General features: G+C 32.5%; 1 protein-coding gene across 1 annotated transcript; it reads right to left on the bottom strand.

Moving 5' to 3' along the window:
- Positions 1-254: 254 nt before the first annotated feature.
- Positions 255-15208, bottom strand: LOC134701105 (glutaminase kidney isoform, mitochondrial-like). The gene is made up of 10 exons (XM_063562240.1): positions 15049-15208; positions 10514-10605; positions 9554-9612; positions 8784-8850; positions 7954-8004; positions 5580-5756; positions 4169-4300; positions 2653-2807; positions 1361-1501; positions 255-685 (listed from the first exon to the last, which is right to left on the bottom strand). Exons 2-10 carry the CDS (start codon positions 10586-10588, stop codon positions 574-576), a joined length of 969 nt encoding a protein of 322 aa, XP_063418310.1. The 5' UTR covers positions 10589-10605; positions 15049-15208; the 3' UTR covers positions 255-573.
- Positions 15209-15419: the final 211 nt, after the last annotated feature.

Raw genomic sequence — 15419 nt, 5'->3', positions numbered from 1 at the left:
CTGAACATTTTTGCTGTTTACAGTTTATCTCTATCTATATATAATAATATTCAAGATGATAACCAAAAACAGCAAAATTTCCTTATAAAATTACCAATTATGGGGCAGCAACCTAACAATGGGTTGTCTGATTCATCTGAAAATTTCAGGGCAGATAGATCTTGACCTGATAAAAACTTTTACCCAACGTCAGATTTGCTCTAAATGCTTTGGTTTTTGGGTTATTAGCCAAAAACTGCATTTTACCCCCATGTTCTATTTTTAACCGTTGTGGCCATCTTAGTTTCAGAGGAGAAGATTTTTGTAAAAGTTTGTGGACGACGACGGACGCCGTTTGGGCCAGGTGAGCTAAAAACAAGCGGAAAAACACAGTTTTCATGGGTGTAATTCAGCTTAAAGATTAATTATTAAATTTTATATACTATGTTAACATTCATTAAATCTAAATCTCATGAACTATGTTAAATCATTAAATTTTAAGTTAACAGTCATTAAATTCCAATAACTACATTAACAGACATTAGATTTCAGGAACTAACTATTGGTCTAAAGAATTTCTATTTATAGCCTTCATCAAGAATCTACAGTTGTATTGTCTTTATCTTCCTCTGTGTAGGGTTCTAATATTTTCTGTACTTCTGTGTGCCCAAATCTTACAGCATCATCAAGTGGTGTAAATCCCCATCTGAAAGATTTTAATATGAATAAATATGAATAAATATTTACAGTGGTACTGTACATAGGGCTATAGGGAGATAACTCTGTAAAATTCAACTGAGGTTTTTAAAATCACTAAATATTAAGCTTCTCATTGATAAAGATCAGTGTTTGTCAAACTTCTATACATCGAATGAAATTCTTCTGATAAAGTGTGGGGTTCAAGTTTTTTTTATTTTTTTTTATTTTTGTCCTTTAAAATGTTTATGAAAATTTAACAAGCCAAATTAATTTAAGTGAAAGTGTTAATTTGGTGCAACCATAATATTTATGATCCTTATTATACAGTGAGGGGGATAGGAGCTTTATCAGGAATCCTGGATCAGGTGTTTTAAGCTCGGGATTTCGGGATGGACCCTTTCGGGATCTGGGAATTCTTTTTTCGAATTTTAGGACCTTGGGATTTTGTGTTTTTAAGCCCCGGATTTCGGGATTTCGTATTTTTAAGCCTGGGAATTCAGGATCAGGACCCTCCTACCCTCCCTCTACAGTGGATATGTAATACCGGTACATGTAATAATGAAATTTCAAATTTTAATCATTAGTCAAAATTAAATTTAACAGTACTTCTTTTAATTTGAAATTAACATGTATTCATCAAATTTATAGAACTGGATAAAAGATAGAGATAACAAAATAGTACCTGTCTCTAGGGAATGGGTTAACTTTACATTTCTCCAACAGAAACTTAACAACAGTATCATTTCCCTCTGCAGCCCCAACATGTAAAGCTGTTCTTCCATCATAATCTCCTAAGTTCATATCAGTACCTAATAATGCATATCTGAAAAATAAGGAATTACTATAGAATTTAAGACTTTAGATTTATGAACAATACAATGACTTAAGATCTTTAAAGGAATGATCACATTCACAACTATAGTTGTAATTCAATATACTGTTAAACAAATTGTGTGGAAACCTATTTTTGCCTCACTTTTTTTGTTGACTTTGCAGCAATTTTAGGGATGTTCTAACTTCCTTATTCACATAAATAAAATCAATCTTGACATATTCTCATGTCAATTTACATTTGCATTATTTTTTTATTTGCTTTAAAAGTCATGCCAAAACAAAATAACTGGTGAAAATTATTATATATAGAAGATGGATTAACAAGAGGGGGTCTCATTAGGTGGTTCTGATACCGGATCCCGCTTACTGTTTTGTCAGATTCCCTGTCTTACACAATGTAGGTAAGCAATTCTAAATGTGTAAGTTCCCGTGTCAGGCAAGACTTCTTTCCTTGTTTTCAGAGCACAATAATTTGACTTTTCACACTTACAAAAATTTGGCAATCCCATGTCACTCTTAGACCTCACTTATTCTATTTTTTTTTGTCCGGCCGTTTAACTCCTTCCAAGAATTTCCACATTTTATACTGTTGTGAAGGACGCTCAACCGAAACATTAATTAACTTGATCAATTGTAATACCCCCAGTATCATGTAATTGTTTACACATGTAAATTGTTTTGTAAACAAAAGGAGATTGCGATGCAATCAGTTATTTTTATCGTCAAATTTCTAAAGGTCCACTGGACCAACAGCTGACAGAATCTTCTGGTCCAACGCCCATTCTACTGGTCCCGGACCACCGGTCCAGCGCTTATTTCTACCCCTGCTTGAAAACCAAGTAAACTCACATTTCAATTGATTATTTAAACCTAACGTTATTTTGTGTTGTCCTACACAAGTCTATGTGATTTTTTTTATTGTCTCTTAACATGCAAATTTGAAGATCATAGTTTTAAATGTGTTTTATGTATTACACAAACTCTATAACTGCAAAATACAAATTGTTTGTTATTTGCGGTGAAAAGGTAATTATTCAGATATGTGTTTGTCCAAGAGTAGGAAGAGAGTTTGATGCTACTGGATAGTAGATAATATGATTAAAATAACTTTTTTCTGCTTCATTGCCTACATATACAAACCTTCTGAGAGCTGTTACGTCTCCATTGTAAGCTCCAAACAACAGATTAACGACAACTTTGGCCCTAGACTCTGCTTTCCTTATTCTAGGGTCAAACTTCTTAGGAGAATGTATTAAGCTATCGTAATTATGGAAATTAAATTTCTCAACAAAATCCTACAAAAAGAAAACAAAATCATAAAACCTTAAAAAAGTCAATTATTTGTTAATCATTTATAGGACTTGTATAAATCAAGTTGGTTTTGGTATTAAGATGCGTCTTTTACCATGTGTCATTTTATTATTGTCGAAGGCTTCAGTGACCTATAATCATGTTACTTGTTATAACCATGTCATTTGATTTCAAATTGTATATAGTTTTCTCATTGTTGAACATACCACTTTTCCTTATTTCATTAAGTTTTATTACAAATACACAATGACATTGTACAGTTTATATAATCTTCTCTGCTATGAAAACAATGTGACAGCAACCTTACTGCATAAAAATAATAAAAAACAACAGCCATGTAGTTTCAATATAATGTCTTAAACAAGAATGTGTTCACAGTACATGGATGCCCAACTCACACTTTTTCTATGTGCGGTGGACCATGACAATGGGGTAAAAAATTTGGCATAAAAATTAGAAAATTATATCACAGGAAACATGTGTACTAATTTTCAAGTTGATTGGACTTCCACTTCATCTAAATTACCTTAACAAAAAACTTTAACCTTAAGCTTGACAGACAGATGGACATCCAACGGACGAGTACTGCATAAAACGGACACCGAACGGAAGCTTACCAGATAAAATGGATGAACAAGATATACGAAAAATTACAGGTGACAATAATAATACACATAAATATTCTAAAAGTTTCTGTGTAACTGATTTTGGTTTGGTCTTCAAAATGCTGCCAAAGGGTAGTGTCTGGCCTAAATAAGAGCTGCTTGATAGTGAAAAATTACCCTACTCTTAGATTGATTACGAATAATAAGAATTTATGACACTAAAGAAACTGGCATTTATCCGTTTCAGAACCATTAATCATCCCTTTTATCTGTACAACGGATGTATGAAGAACAAGTAACAGAACCAAAAAGGACACCTACCATTGTTCAACAGACACTTCATCCATTGGACTTCTGTTCAAAGTTTTGAACATGCTCAAAATTTTCCAAAGGACAGAATAGACTTAGACAGATAAAACGTACGCTAAATGGACAAGAAAAGGATATGGATGGACATCTAACAGATAAGAACGAACGCCTACAGACATGAACAGCTTGAAAAAAAGATACCAGTTTGGCATCCATTCGAGCTATCCCTTCAAGTGTGACCGAGGCTTTAAGTGGTAGATGTTCAAGCTAATTTCAACAAAATCTTCAGTTTTCAGTAAAATCTGACCAAACTAATGGAGGAAAATAACTTTTTACCCCAGTCTGAATGGAATAAAATAAACTCTTTTAATGTTAATTTTTTTCTATAAAATTTGTTGCAAATATCTTTATCTATATAATTCTATCCATACCTTACAGAACTGTATCCCTCTGACACTGTTGCCATATTTATCTAATGGCGGTGACCACATACATATACCCATTACGTTTGGTACAACCAGCATTATACATCCTGAGACACCAGACTTAGCAGGTAAACCAACCTATAAAATACAATTTATAATCTATAATTTTAAGTTGTATCTGCTATAACAATTAGTGTAACACCTCTCATTCAAAATATCAATACACAGGAAGTAAAAATAAATAAAAGCAACAGCATCAAAGTTCAAACTTGATCTGTACACAGCTAATTTTGCATAGGTACTATTTATGTACCACAAATCAGTAGTACTGGAAATCTACTTTTAATTTTCAGTACTATTGTGTTACTTATGAATTATTGTAATATACCTAAAGTACCTGTATTTTACAGTACTTGATTTGTACTTGAAATTTAAGTAATACAGATTTTTTGTTGCACAGTTACATTTTCAGCATTTTTAACGTTTATCTTTTTCAAATCTCATGTTATGATGTTCAAACCTGGAATACTGTGATCATTGTTGGTATTATTGTTGTACCAATATTTTGAGTACAAATCAAGTACTGGAAAATACAAGTACCTAAATATTACAATAATTTTAAAGTAAAGAAATAGTATAAAAATATTAAAAGTAAATTTCCAGTACTACAGATTTTACGTACAGAAATAGTACCTATGCAAAAGTAGCTGTGTATATTGGGGTAATAAGCACTGTGTAAAAGTTTTATAACATATGGTTTAGGCAAACATAAGTTAGAGACTAGAAATAAAAATTTAGCAATTTTGTAAACTCTAGAACGCCACCAACATTCAAACTTGATCTGTATTTAGTGGTAATAAAAGTTTGATAACATTTGGTTGAGGCAAACTAAAGTAAAGAGAATGGAAACCAACTTTGGGACATACAGACTTACATAAGTACAAACATAAAGACGGACAAGGGTAAAACTTAATGGCCCAACTGCTACTGCATTTAAGTGTAACACCTTAGTTATCTCATTCAAAATATCAATATTAATTTGCAAATAATACTATAATAAGTGTAACACCTCTCATTTAAAATATCACACAACAAAAAGTGGCTACATTGTAGATCTCAACATATCTTGTATGGTATAATGCACCTTATTTATTCTACTGCTCAGTAACATATGGAAAGAAAACTATAAGTCACAAATTGAGTATGCCTGGTGTGCTAGATCCAAGGTTTGAGGAAAGGCAATGGTTATTTTTTATAATAGTCTAAATAGCATAGAGTATAAGGACAAGGGAGGTAGAAAATGTGTTTTGGTTAATCAAGAAATTAAGTGCTTAACAAAACCAAATAATATCCCATAAAAATAAAAAAAATTCCATCATCCATATAGAAATAAATAGAGATCAAGGTTAATACCAACCTCAAAGGCAAAGCCTCCAGAGTAGTCATACATGCCACAGGAATGCATTAATGACAGAGTATTCCGTACAGAGTTGGTAGAAAACACCTTGTCCCCTGTCGTAGGACACACCCCTCCATTAGCTAGAGTAGCTGCTATCACAGAGGCAGAATCACAGTCAGCTTCTATTGAACAAAGCTAAAAAATAAAACATAAATTATGTACTGTGGATTCATTTATTTCCATAGGTACCAATGTTTGTGGATTGAGCAAAATTTGTATATTCATGGATATTTGATTTCGTGGTTTAGTTTAAACATATTTATTTATAGTGGATTGAGAAACAAGTTTTGCAACTTATATTAATCCCTTTCCACTTTGCCAGTGCGAGTGCTGCCTTGTAGCGGCATTAGCCTACTCTTTTTCCAAATCTACAAGGGTGTCTTTAACGTGCAAGAGATATGGCTCTCTCTTAACAGGGGTCAGCCATTTATTGTCCCCTTCCGACGGACTATCATAGTTTCCTCAAGACCATACTTGCAAATGGTGTCAAGAGAGAGCCGAAAATTGAGTTCCTGAAATTTTCATCCCGAACAGGAATTGAACCAGGAACCTTTGTGTTAGTAGTCTGATGCACTAACAACTACACCACGGCTCTCTATACTACACCACTTTCATGGTTTTGCCGAATTCTATTTGAAAACTTAATATTTGTTGGAAATCTAACTTTGTGGTTGACCTGTACCCACAAAAATCTAGAAAATGATTCAATGAAAAATAATGAATCCACAGAATGTACCTCCTCAATAATCATGATAGTATTAGTATAATTAGAAATCAAAATACATATATAAATAATTTCGTCCTCAGTCTTTGTATACACATTTTTTTTCTCCAAAACTGACCAATTGATGTTCTGAATTTTTTTTAATCCAATTTATAGAACTTGACTAATTCTTGATTCAATCAGCTGTGTGACTACATTTCAGACCAATTGTAAAATGAGTTGGATATTTTGGGTTTGTTTTAAATCTACATAAAAAATTGTTATAAAAGAATGCAAGTTATAAATATTACTATTGTTAGTGTTGTCATGGAGTATTTAGTTATCTGCTATCCACAAATTCACAGAATTCTGCATTCCAATACCAATAGACATTACTAATATCTCTTATCTAAATGACCCTGAATGAAAATGAAATAAATAACTTTCAAGTTTGGAAATGATATCTATGAGTCTATGACATGAGTTTTTTTTTGCTAGACACTGATTATACTTTTTCATCAAAATTTAACATTTTATGTGATAATTACGTCAAGAACAGTTTGCAATAAGTAATGAGAATTTATTATTTTTCACGATTTTTGTGGATTCTTTTGGAACTATTGAACAAAAAATTTAAATGTTCAACAAAATACAAATTTCTATCAGGTTGTATGCAGACTTTTCCATTAAAGCAAATTTTTCTGCATTCCACAAAAATTTTTTCACATGAAAATAAATAAATCTAATGTCTGTAACTGCATCACTGCATGCAATAGACCACTTTCGAGTTCATCCGTCACCGGAAAAAACTCGTCAATTATACGCGCCTTTATCATCGTCATTTGTGAGTTTAGGGGCGTCGTCACTTCCTTCCAATGTTGAGCGAGTGGTTGGAAAACTATAATTCTATATTGTACGAATTATTCGGCAAATTGAATTCTCAAAATTGACAATCAACACTGCTGTCATTAGGGAAATGTCAGTAAGTACCTACAGAGCAACCATTATTTCTAGTTTATCCTGCACAAAGACGATCACTAAGACGCTTGATGAACGTAAATAGTGCAGGGATACAGGCGAGCCCCTCTATCTGGTAAATGACGTCATAAATGCGTGTATAATTGACGAGTTTTTGCCGGTGACGGATGCACTCGAAAGTGGTCTATTGGTTGAGGTATTATTTAACTGAGAATAACCAATAATTCGCAGTCCAAATATCTAAATACATAGTTAGCCTATATATTCAAAGAACCACAAAAGTTCAATTTCTCATAAATTCAAACAAAAATTTAATTTTGGACGCTTTGGACCTTAATGTGGACCATTTCGTTAATGGGGCCCAAAATTTTATATATAAATACATAATTTGAAAGATTCAGCATACCATCATTTACCGGATGAAATGTTACTTGTACGAGTGTTGTAAAATTTCAAGCTATCAGCTAACAGATATTGGCTACAGGGCACAGGTAAAAATTGCTTTCTCACTACAACTCAACATTAATATGCTTCAGACTAAATTTTAAATCATTCCCTTTACCGAACAATGAAACAAATAGACAAGATAAATCAGGGAAGATAACTCATCAAAAACACATTAAATAAAATAATTAACCCAGTAAGACATACCTGGAAATAAAAATCCAATGTTTCCATCAAATTGGTTCCCTCTGGAAAACACTGAAAAGTAAAATATTTTTTTAGCTTATAATCACGTTTAAATGCACAGTCATCATGGATATCTTTGTTTCTTCTTTTTTCTTTGGTCAAAATTATTCATGTGACTGAAAACAATTTTTTATGTTTTTACAAAAATATGTATTTAAGGTAACAACCCTATTGTTAAGTACTATCTAAACCATATGTATTACATGACCAGGCATTAGAGTTCCAAAAGTAATTATCCATGAAACAATTGTGGAAAAATAATGTTAAAACATTGTTAAATATCTTAGTGGATGAGAAAAATCTGTAAAGTTTAGCAAAAGACTGAGATCTTCAATTTATTTAGAGCTGCGTCAAGAGTTCATGATACACCCTAATTGTGCATGTCAAAATTGTTGCAAGATTATAATGGTATATGAAGATAAGAAGATAAAGGATATCAACGAGAGAGCATAGTTTCAGAGAAAACCCTTAAGACAACTGAAGGTCTATAAATATACAGGTGTTAAAATTATATGTTAAGTTCTAAATTGTTCGAAGGTGACTATTAAACACCAACATTAAATAACCATGCAGATGTAACTAAATATTCTTCATAACTTGGAAACTCAAATAAGCATGAAAATCTACAAATATTACGGAACCATGAAAGTAGTGTCAAGGAAAGATAAAACTGTTAACTTAGTTTAGATGAGTTATTAAAACTACTCATAGTTAATCTATAATTTACCGGTTTAGTACCTACAAAAATGACAGATCTAAATTTGATGGGGCATTACATAAATATGTCATACCTTATTTTCTCTCATATAATATCCCAAGGCAAAATTGCGGTCAGCTGTTTCTCTCTCAGATAAAAACCTATAAAACAATAAACAAATTACTTAATTATATACTGTGGATTCATTATTATTCGTTGGATACCAATTTTCGTGGATTTCGTGGGTACACTGGAACCACGAAATCAAATGTTCAACGAATATCATCTTTTCAATAGGCTTTGTATACATAGATTGACAAAACCACGAAATTCGATATCAACGAATATGCAAGTTTTCAGCAATCCACGAAAATTGATACCCACAAAAATAAATGAGTCCACAGTAGTTGAGCCAATATTTAAATACCTCTTTCAAAATTTCAAATGGTCTACTTTCATTTTCTATTGTTAATCATCCATTTTTAGATGGTGACATTCACTTGGGACCATCTTTTTTCGCAAATATACTGTAACAACATTTTTATTTTTATCAAAAGAAAACTCTTTTATTATTTTTAGTCTTGTATGTTTTTTTTTTGTTTAATTTTGGTTCATTTATGTTTCAGAGTTTAGTGTGAAGTTCATTTTTGCTGAACCCAAGTATTCACAATACATGTAGTTTATGGCCAGCTGAAGGTCACCTCCGTTGTGGGATTTTCTTGCTTCGTTGATGATCGATCCTTTGTGACCTTGGAAGGTTTCCTACTCGTTGGTTGGATTTTGGATTTTTGTCTCTGACGCAGCCCCCTTTTCTGTTATCAAACTTACTTGTATAAGTAGGATGTGTTGTCTATATCTACTTACACAGCATTATTGAATGCCAGATATTCTCCACCCGTCAATCTTTTAAACATCTTTGTTACCTATAGTAATGAAGAAAAAATACTTTAAGAACTTATGCAATAATTCGTAAACTTTGTTTAATATTTAAATCTCCAATTAAGTTTTCATTTCTTGATGCAATGAACTTAATTGACAAGGATTGGCAGTTCTGAGTTACAATTCTTTTATTCATAATTTGAGGTTATAGTTTTTGAGCTAATATTTCTGTATATCCATGTTTGAATTTATCCTACAATCATCAACTAATGTACCAGGTATACATCAACAGAACCATGTGACATAAGGTGTGACATGTTTTATCTCTGCCATATTCTGAATGTGCCTAGAGAAGCATTAATTCATTGGTCCTAATGGTTTACTTTTATAAGTTGTGACTTGGATTGAGAGTATATCATATTTGTACAGCAATCTGCCAGTTAATTTTCTAGTTTGAATTGTACACATTTTGTCATGGTGTGGTCCTATATAAGCTTGCAATGAGATGTATGTGGCTCATTGTTGAAGGACATAAAGTGATTTATATTTTTAATTTTATTATTTATAGTTGCACACATCAGTAGCATTGGTCTCTGGAGAATACATTGGCGTATCCAGGGGGTGGGGTGGGTGTACTAGGGGTTGGAACCCCCCTTTTTTTTGGCCGATCAATGAATGTGAATGGAGACATATAGTTGGAACCCCCCTTTGTCCTGGGTTGGGAACCCCCAATTTTTAAAATGGCTGGATCTGCCCCTGCAATAGCTGTCTCATTGACAAAAATCTCAGATCTCCTTCTATGATATAGAAAGGACACTAAACACTTAATCTGAGCAGTAAATTACAAAACTGCTAATAAAGGGGAGATAATAAACTCAAGTAATGATAAAAAATTACTATATAAACACAAGAAAAAGTCTGGTTGACAGTAGAAGGAAAACTTACATAATCAAATCTATCTGCAAGATTCATGTTCTGCTTGAGTAAAGAACAGGTCAGAATGGCTCCAGCATTTATCATTGGGTTGTGTGGTTTATCTGAAATAAGTAATATAAATTCCTTTAACAAAATACAGGCTTCTTGACTTCTTGTCACTGTAGAGGACTATAATATTTAAATTTCAAGTACCTAAAAAAAATCTATCAATCTGTTTCAATAAATACAAGTGAAACTCAGGAGCGAGCTACTGCTCACTGATGATACCCATGCCTAAATATTTCAGGAAGTTGTTTAGCGATGAATTTGAAAACACATCACACTGTATAGCTGAATGATATAAACCTTGTACCCAAATTTAAGAAATGCTTGTATTGTAGTTCCTAAGAAAAATGTGATGAATTACAAATTTGCATAACCCCATGCCTGTAACAGAGACAGATTTAGAGGGGGCCAAATACCCCTCATTTTTGTTGTTGCTTTTAAATTATAAAAGGAATCACTGAAGCATGACTGGTGCATGTCCCCTCTTAAAATAGGCAGTCAGTTGGCCCACACATCTAATTTTTTTTGGATCCACCACTGTGTATATGTACCTTTCCATACCCTCTTCTTACAGACCCATAGAGGGTAAGTAATACCCAAAGGTCCTCACTCCAATGGATTTTACTAACCCTCTATGGTTCGGTAGGGGGTCAGCAAACCATATACTGTAAACCAACTTATTATTGAGGTTACTTTTCTATTCCACTTTGCGGTGATATAATTTGGTGATATTCTTAATCATTTTATGTAGGAAATGAAAGATCCAAGTTTTACAAATTCGTGAAAATTTATATTTGAGTTATCTTTTTACTCATGACTGACTCAAAAATAAATTAGTTACTTATATGAGAACAGTTACTTATATGAGAACTAGTAATTCATTTTTTGGGGCCCTTTATAGCTTACTGTTTGGTGTGATCCAAGGCTGCGTGTTGAAGACTGCACTCTGACCAATACAATGCTATAATGGTTTTTCTTTTACAAATTGAGACATTAGTTGACAGTTTTCCCATTGGCACTCATACCACATCATCTTATATCTAATGAGTCCAATCAGTAAGAATTGATTTGACAAAGACAGCTAGTGCCTCTTTAAACAAAATTCATTCAAGTAATTGGTTTCATATTTCTGTACTTTTTAAATTTGCATTATAACCCCAAAATATTCTGTAAGTTTCCAGTCTAGCAATAATCTTTTCAGCATAACGTCGCTGTTATGCAAAAACCTCGTATCTAAGGTTTTCATAATTTTACACCAGGCAATAAAAACTGATTTTTTTTTATCGATTATTTAGAATTAAATATTTATGTTCCAATGTATGCAAAAATATCGTATCTTCTAACCAATCAATTACCAAGGCGAGCAAAAATTTCTGCACCTATATTGTATTTTCAAAGCTTTTCATTATTTCTAAGCTATACATAATATATTAGACAAAAAATTGACAAAACTGTACCTGTTATAATCTCAGCTGCTAGTGCCATCTTTTTTTTCTTTTGAGATATGATATTTTCGCACAACAAAATGTCTCACCAATCCGACTAAACTTTTTTCGTCACTTGTCAGAATTCGGGTTAATGATTGGTTAGAAGATCAGATATTTTCGCATTCAGTGGAACATACATATTTAATTCTTAATAATCGATAAAAAGATTTCCGCAAAAAATTGAGATACGAGGTTTTTGCATAACAGCGACGATAAAATCAAATCTTTCATAGAATTTTGATATGATAAACACCATGTGTAATTTGTTTATCAATTGTACCTTGTCCTTTAACTTTTGAATATTATTTTTTTATAATTTAGATATATACCTTGTCCTTATGGACAATGCTATGTACACAAATGTGATCAAGTCTAAATATTAGATCAAGTTTGAATTTAGCTGTAGATTTGAGAATTCACATATCTGAAATCTAATCAATGTTTTATTTTAAAGAGTCTAAATTTAATAGCTACATTTCAAATTTACCCTGTTAAATAATCAACCATCTTTACATAAATTCAACCTGAATTACATTTTCAATAATTTAGATAAAAATATTAAATAAAAACAGTTTCTGATTACAAAACTTAATCTGAGCAGTGATTTACAAAGCAGCCTAATTAAGGGGAGATAATCATTTCTAGTCATTTTTCTTGTTTATACACTGAAGAGCCTCTCTCAGTTCATCATTGAAGTGCTGCTGAAAATGGGATTCTCTAGAGGGGCAGATCCAGACATTTTAATACAGGGGAGTTCCAACAATACCTTGTTCATCAGTCGTATTTTAAACATGTATATATGGTAATATTTTAATGGGTCTTACTTCTCATGTTTTTACCTTATTTTGACAAAATTGAATCATACTGCTGGATGCTAACAGCAAATTATTATTTCACTATTTCAGTGGCAGATCCAGAATTTTTCCTAAATCTTGATTTATTTGCCACAAAGTCCACTTTTTCTATCAAATGCAATGAAACAGTAAAAAATATCACCTTGTATCAAGTGTCCCCTTGGAATATGTACAAAATGGCCTATCTCTAATATTCATTATATCTGTAGTCTTGATACAATTGAGGTTTGAAAAATTCGTACAAAAATGGCTACAGAAAGGTACATAAACTGTAATGAAAGAGAAAAAAAATAATATATTAGATTTTTTAACTCTTTGTAGCTAGTGCCACTTTATCATATACAAGGCCAATAGAGATAATATTCACATCACACTGTCAACGTATATTTGTTCCAGCTAACAGAAGATCCAATGGAAACTTTGTTATAAACATGGTCATAATATCTATTCCTGTTGGAACAAATATTCTATACTATTTATTCCGTTAAGAACATATACTGTAATATTTATTCCTGTGGAAATGATATTATCCAGAATATTTTTTCCTTTTGGAACTTATATTATAAAGGAACTATCCATAGACAGATCCAGGGGGCGGCCCCCTTTCTTGGGAAAAATTTGGTTGATTATATAGGGAATCACTTAGGCAGGACTGGAGAGGCCCCCCCTCCCCCTTAGGTCAGTCAGGAAAAGTTCTGGATCCGCCACTGCTATCTATTCCGTGACAAAACCACATGTTTGTGAATAGACAACTTTCGAATTTGTTGCATGTAGGGCATCAGCACTTCCTATTCATGAGAAAATATAATGCTTAGTATTACATTGCACAAATAATTCCACATGTTAGTTCTTTTAATTGATAATCAACACTGCTGTCAAAAAGGGAATTGTAATTAAATATGAGTGGGGTAAGGAGGGGTCCTGATCTTGAATTCCAGGGCTTAAAAACAGGAAATCCCGAAATCCCGGACTTAAAAACACGAAATCATGAGGTCCCGATATTCCAATAAAGAATTCCCAGATCCCGAAAGGGTCAATCCCGAAATTCCAATTAAAAACACTCGATCCCAGGGTCCCGATAAAGATCTTATCCCCCCTCAAATATCTTAGTCTATAGGAACAAAGATTATTTCTAGTTTATCCTGCATAATGATTATCAAAGATTCCTTATGTGGTTATAAACTTTGTGTTAAATTTTATTGATTTCTATTTACTTATTCTGAAGTTATTATCCTGAAACCATCTGTCTTAGGACAACGCTGACGACAACGACAAAAAGGACAACGATGACAACAATGCGATACCAATATGTGACCAAAAGTTATGAGTTTTTGTGGTCGTATAAAAAAACCATTTGAGTCTCAAAAATCTAAATAAAAAAAAACCCTTAATTTGACATATCTTTCTGAGAGTTTATGTCATATAAACTTGTTTACCAAGTTTTATATTGATAAACAAATGCACTGACCAGATGTCCTCATATTTAGGGCATAATTATAAAAACTGGGTTTTTTTCTCAACAAACTTTTTCAACAAATTGTATCTCTGTTTTGATTTATGTATATAGTAGCACTTTTTAGGCTAATAATAGTTATCACATGTACCAGGATTATAATTTAATATGCCAGACACACATTTCGTCTACATTCAAAATATTTATTAAGCCAAATAAGTACAAAGTTGAAGAGCATTGAGGATCCAAAATTCCAAAAAAATGTGCCAAATACAGCTAATATAATCTATGCTTGGGATAAGAAAATCGATTAATTAAAAGTTTTGTAAACCGGAAATTTATAAAAATGACCACATTATTGATATTCATGGTAACATCGAAGTGTTTACTACTGGGTTGTTATAAACATAGTAGTTTTTCTGCGGTGGATTCGTTTTTATTTGTTGACAAAATCAGAACCACTACATTGTTCACTATGGGATACCTGGGAGAATACACTCAGACCAGGGAACAAATTGTGAGTCCAAAGTCATCAAGGAACTCTTTAACCTGACAGGATTGAAGAAGAATCACACTACTAGCTACCATCCTAAGAGTAATGGTGTGTGTAAAAATAATGAATGCAGGCAATAATTTTTGAAGTTACATGCAGTACTTGATAAGAGAAGGCATTATGGCATTTTAGAGTTATCAAATATATCTTACTTGCAGGATCAAGAGAAATGGCATTGAACGTGAACCCACTGGGTTCATGGCCAACATACTGATGAACTGTTTCTTGATTTAATTCCTCTTGAACCAGGGCATACACTAGTGGTTTACTGGTTGACTGTAAGCAAAATGGTACATTAAAGTTCCCAACAGAATGCCTAAAAATAGAATAATGGTATATTTACTATATTATAGTTCCCAACAGAAAGCCGAAAAATAGAATAGTGGTACATTATAGTTCCCAGCAGAATGCCTTAAAAATAGAATAATAGTTCCCAACAAAATGGCACTGTATTAATGCCCTGTTAGTTTTTAATGGACCAGTTTGCTTTTATTAATAAAGGGGCAGTTCATATATTATCCAC

Source organism: Mytilus trossulus, unplaced genomic scaffold, assembly GCF_036588685.1.
Source record: "Mytilus trossulus isolate FHL-02 unplaced genomic scaffold, PNRI_Mtr1.1.1.hap1 h1tg000215l__unscaffolded, whole genome shotgun sequence".
NCBI lineage: Eukaryota > Metazoa > Mollusca > Bivalvia > Mytilida > Mytilidae > Mytilus > Mytilus trossulus.
This window is presented reverse-complemented; position numbering and strand designations above follow the sequence as displayed.

Excerpts from the sequence above, each read along its gene's own strand:
- LOC134701105 (XM_063562240.1), bottom strand. The coding sequence starts at position 10,588 with ATGATAAATGCTGGAGCCATTCTGACCTGTTCTTTACTCAAGCAGAAC. Across the intron at positions 9,613-10,513 it reads TTGCAGATAGATTTGATTAT|GTAACAAAGATGTTTAAAAG; the intron begins GTAAGTTTTCCT and ends TCATTACTATAG. Across the intron at positions 686-1,360 it reads AACCCATTCCCTAGAGACAG|ATGGGGATTTACACCACTTG; the intron begins GTACTATTTTGT and ends AAAATCTTTCAG.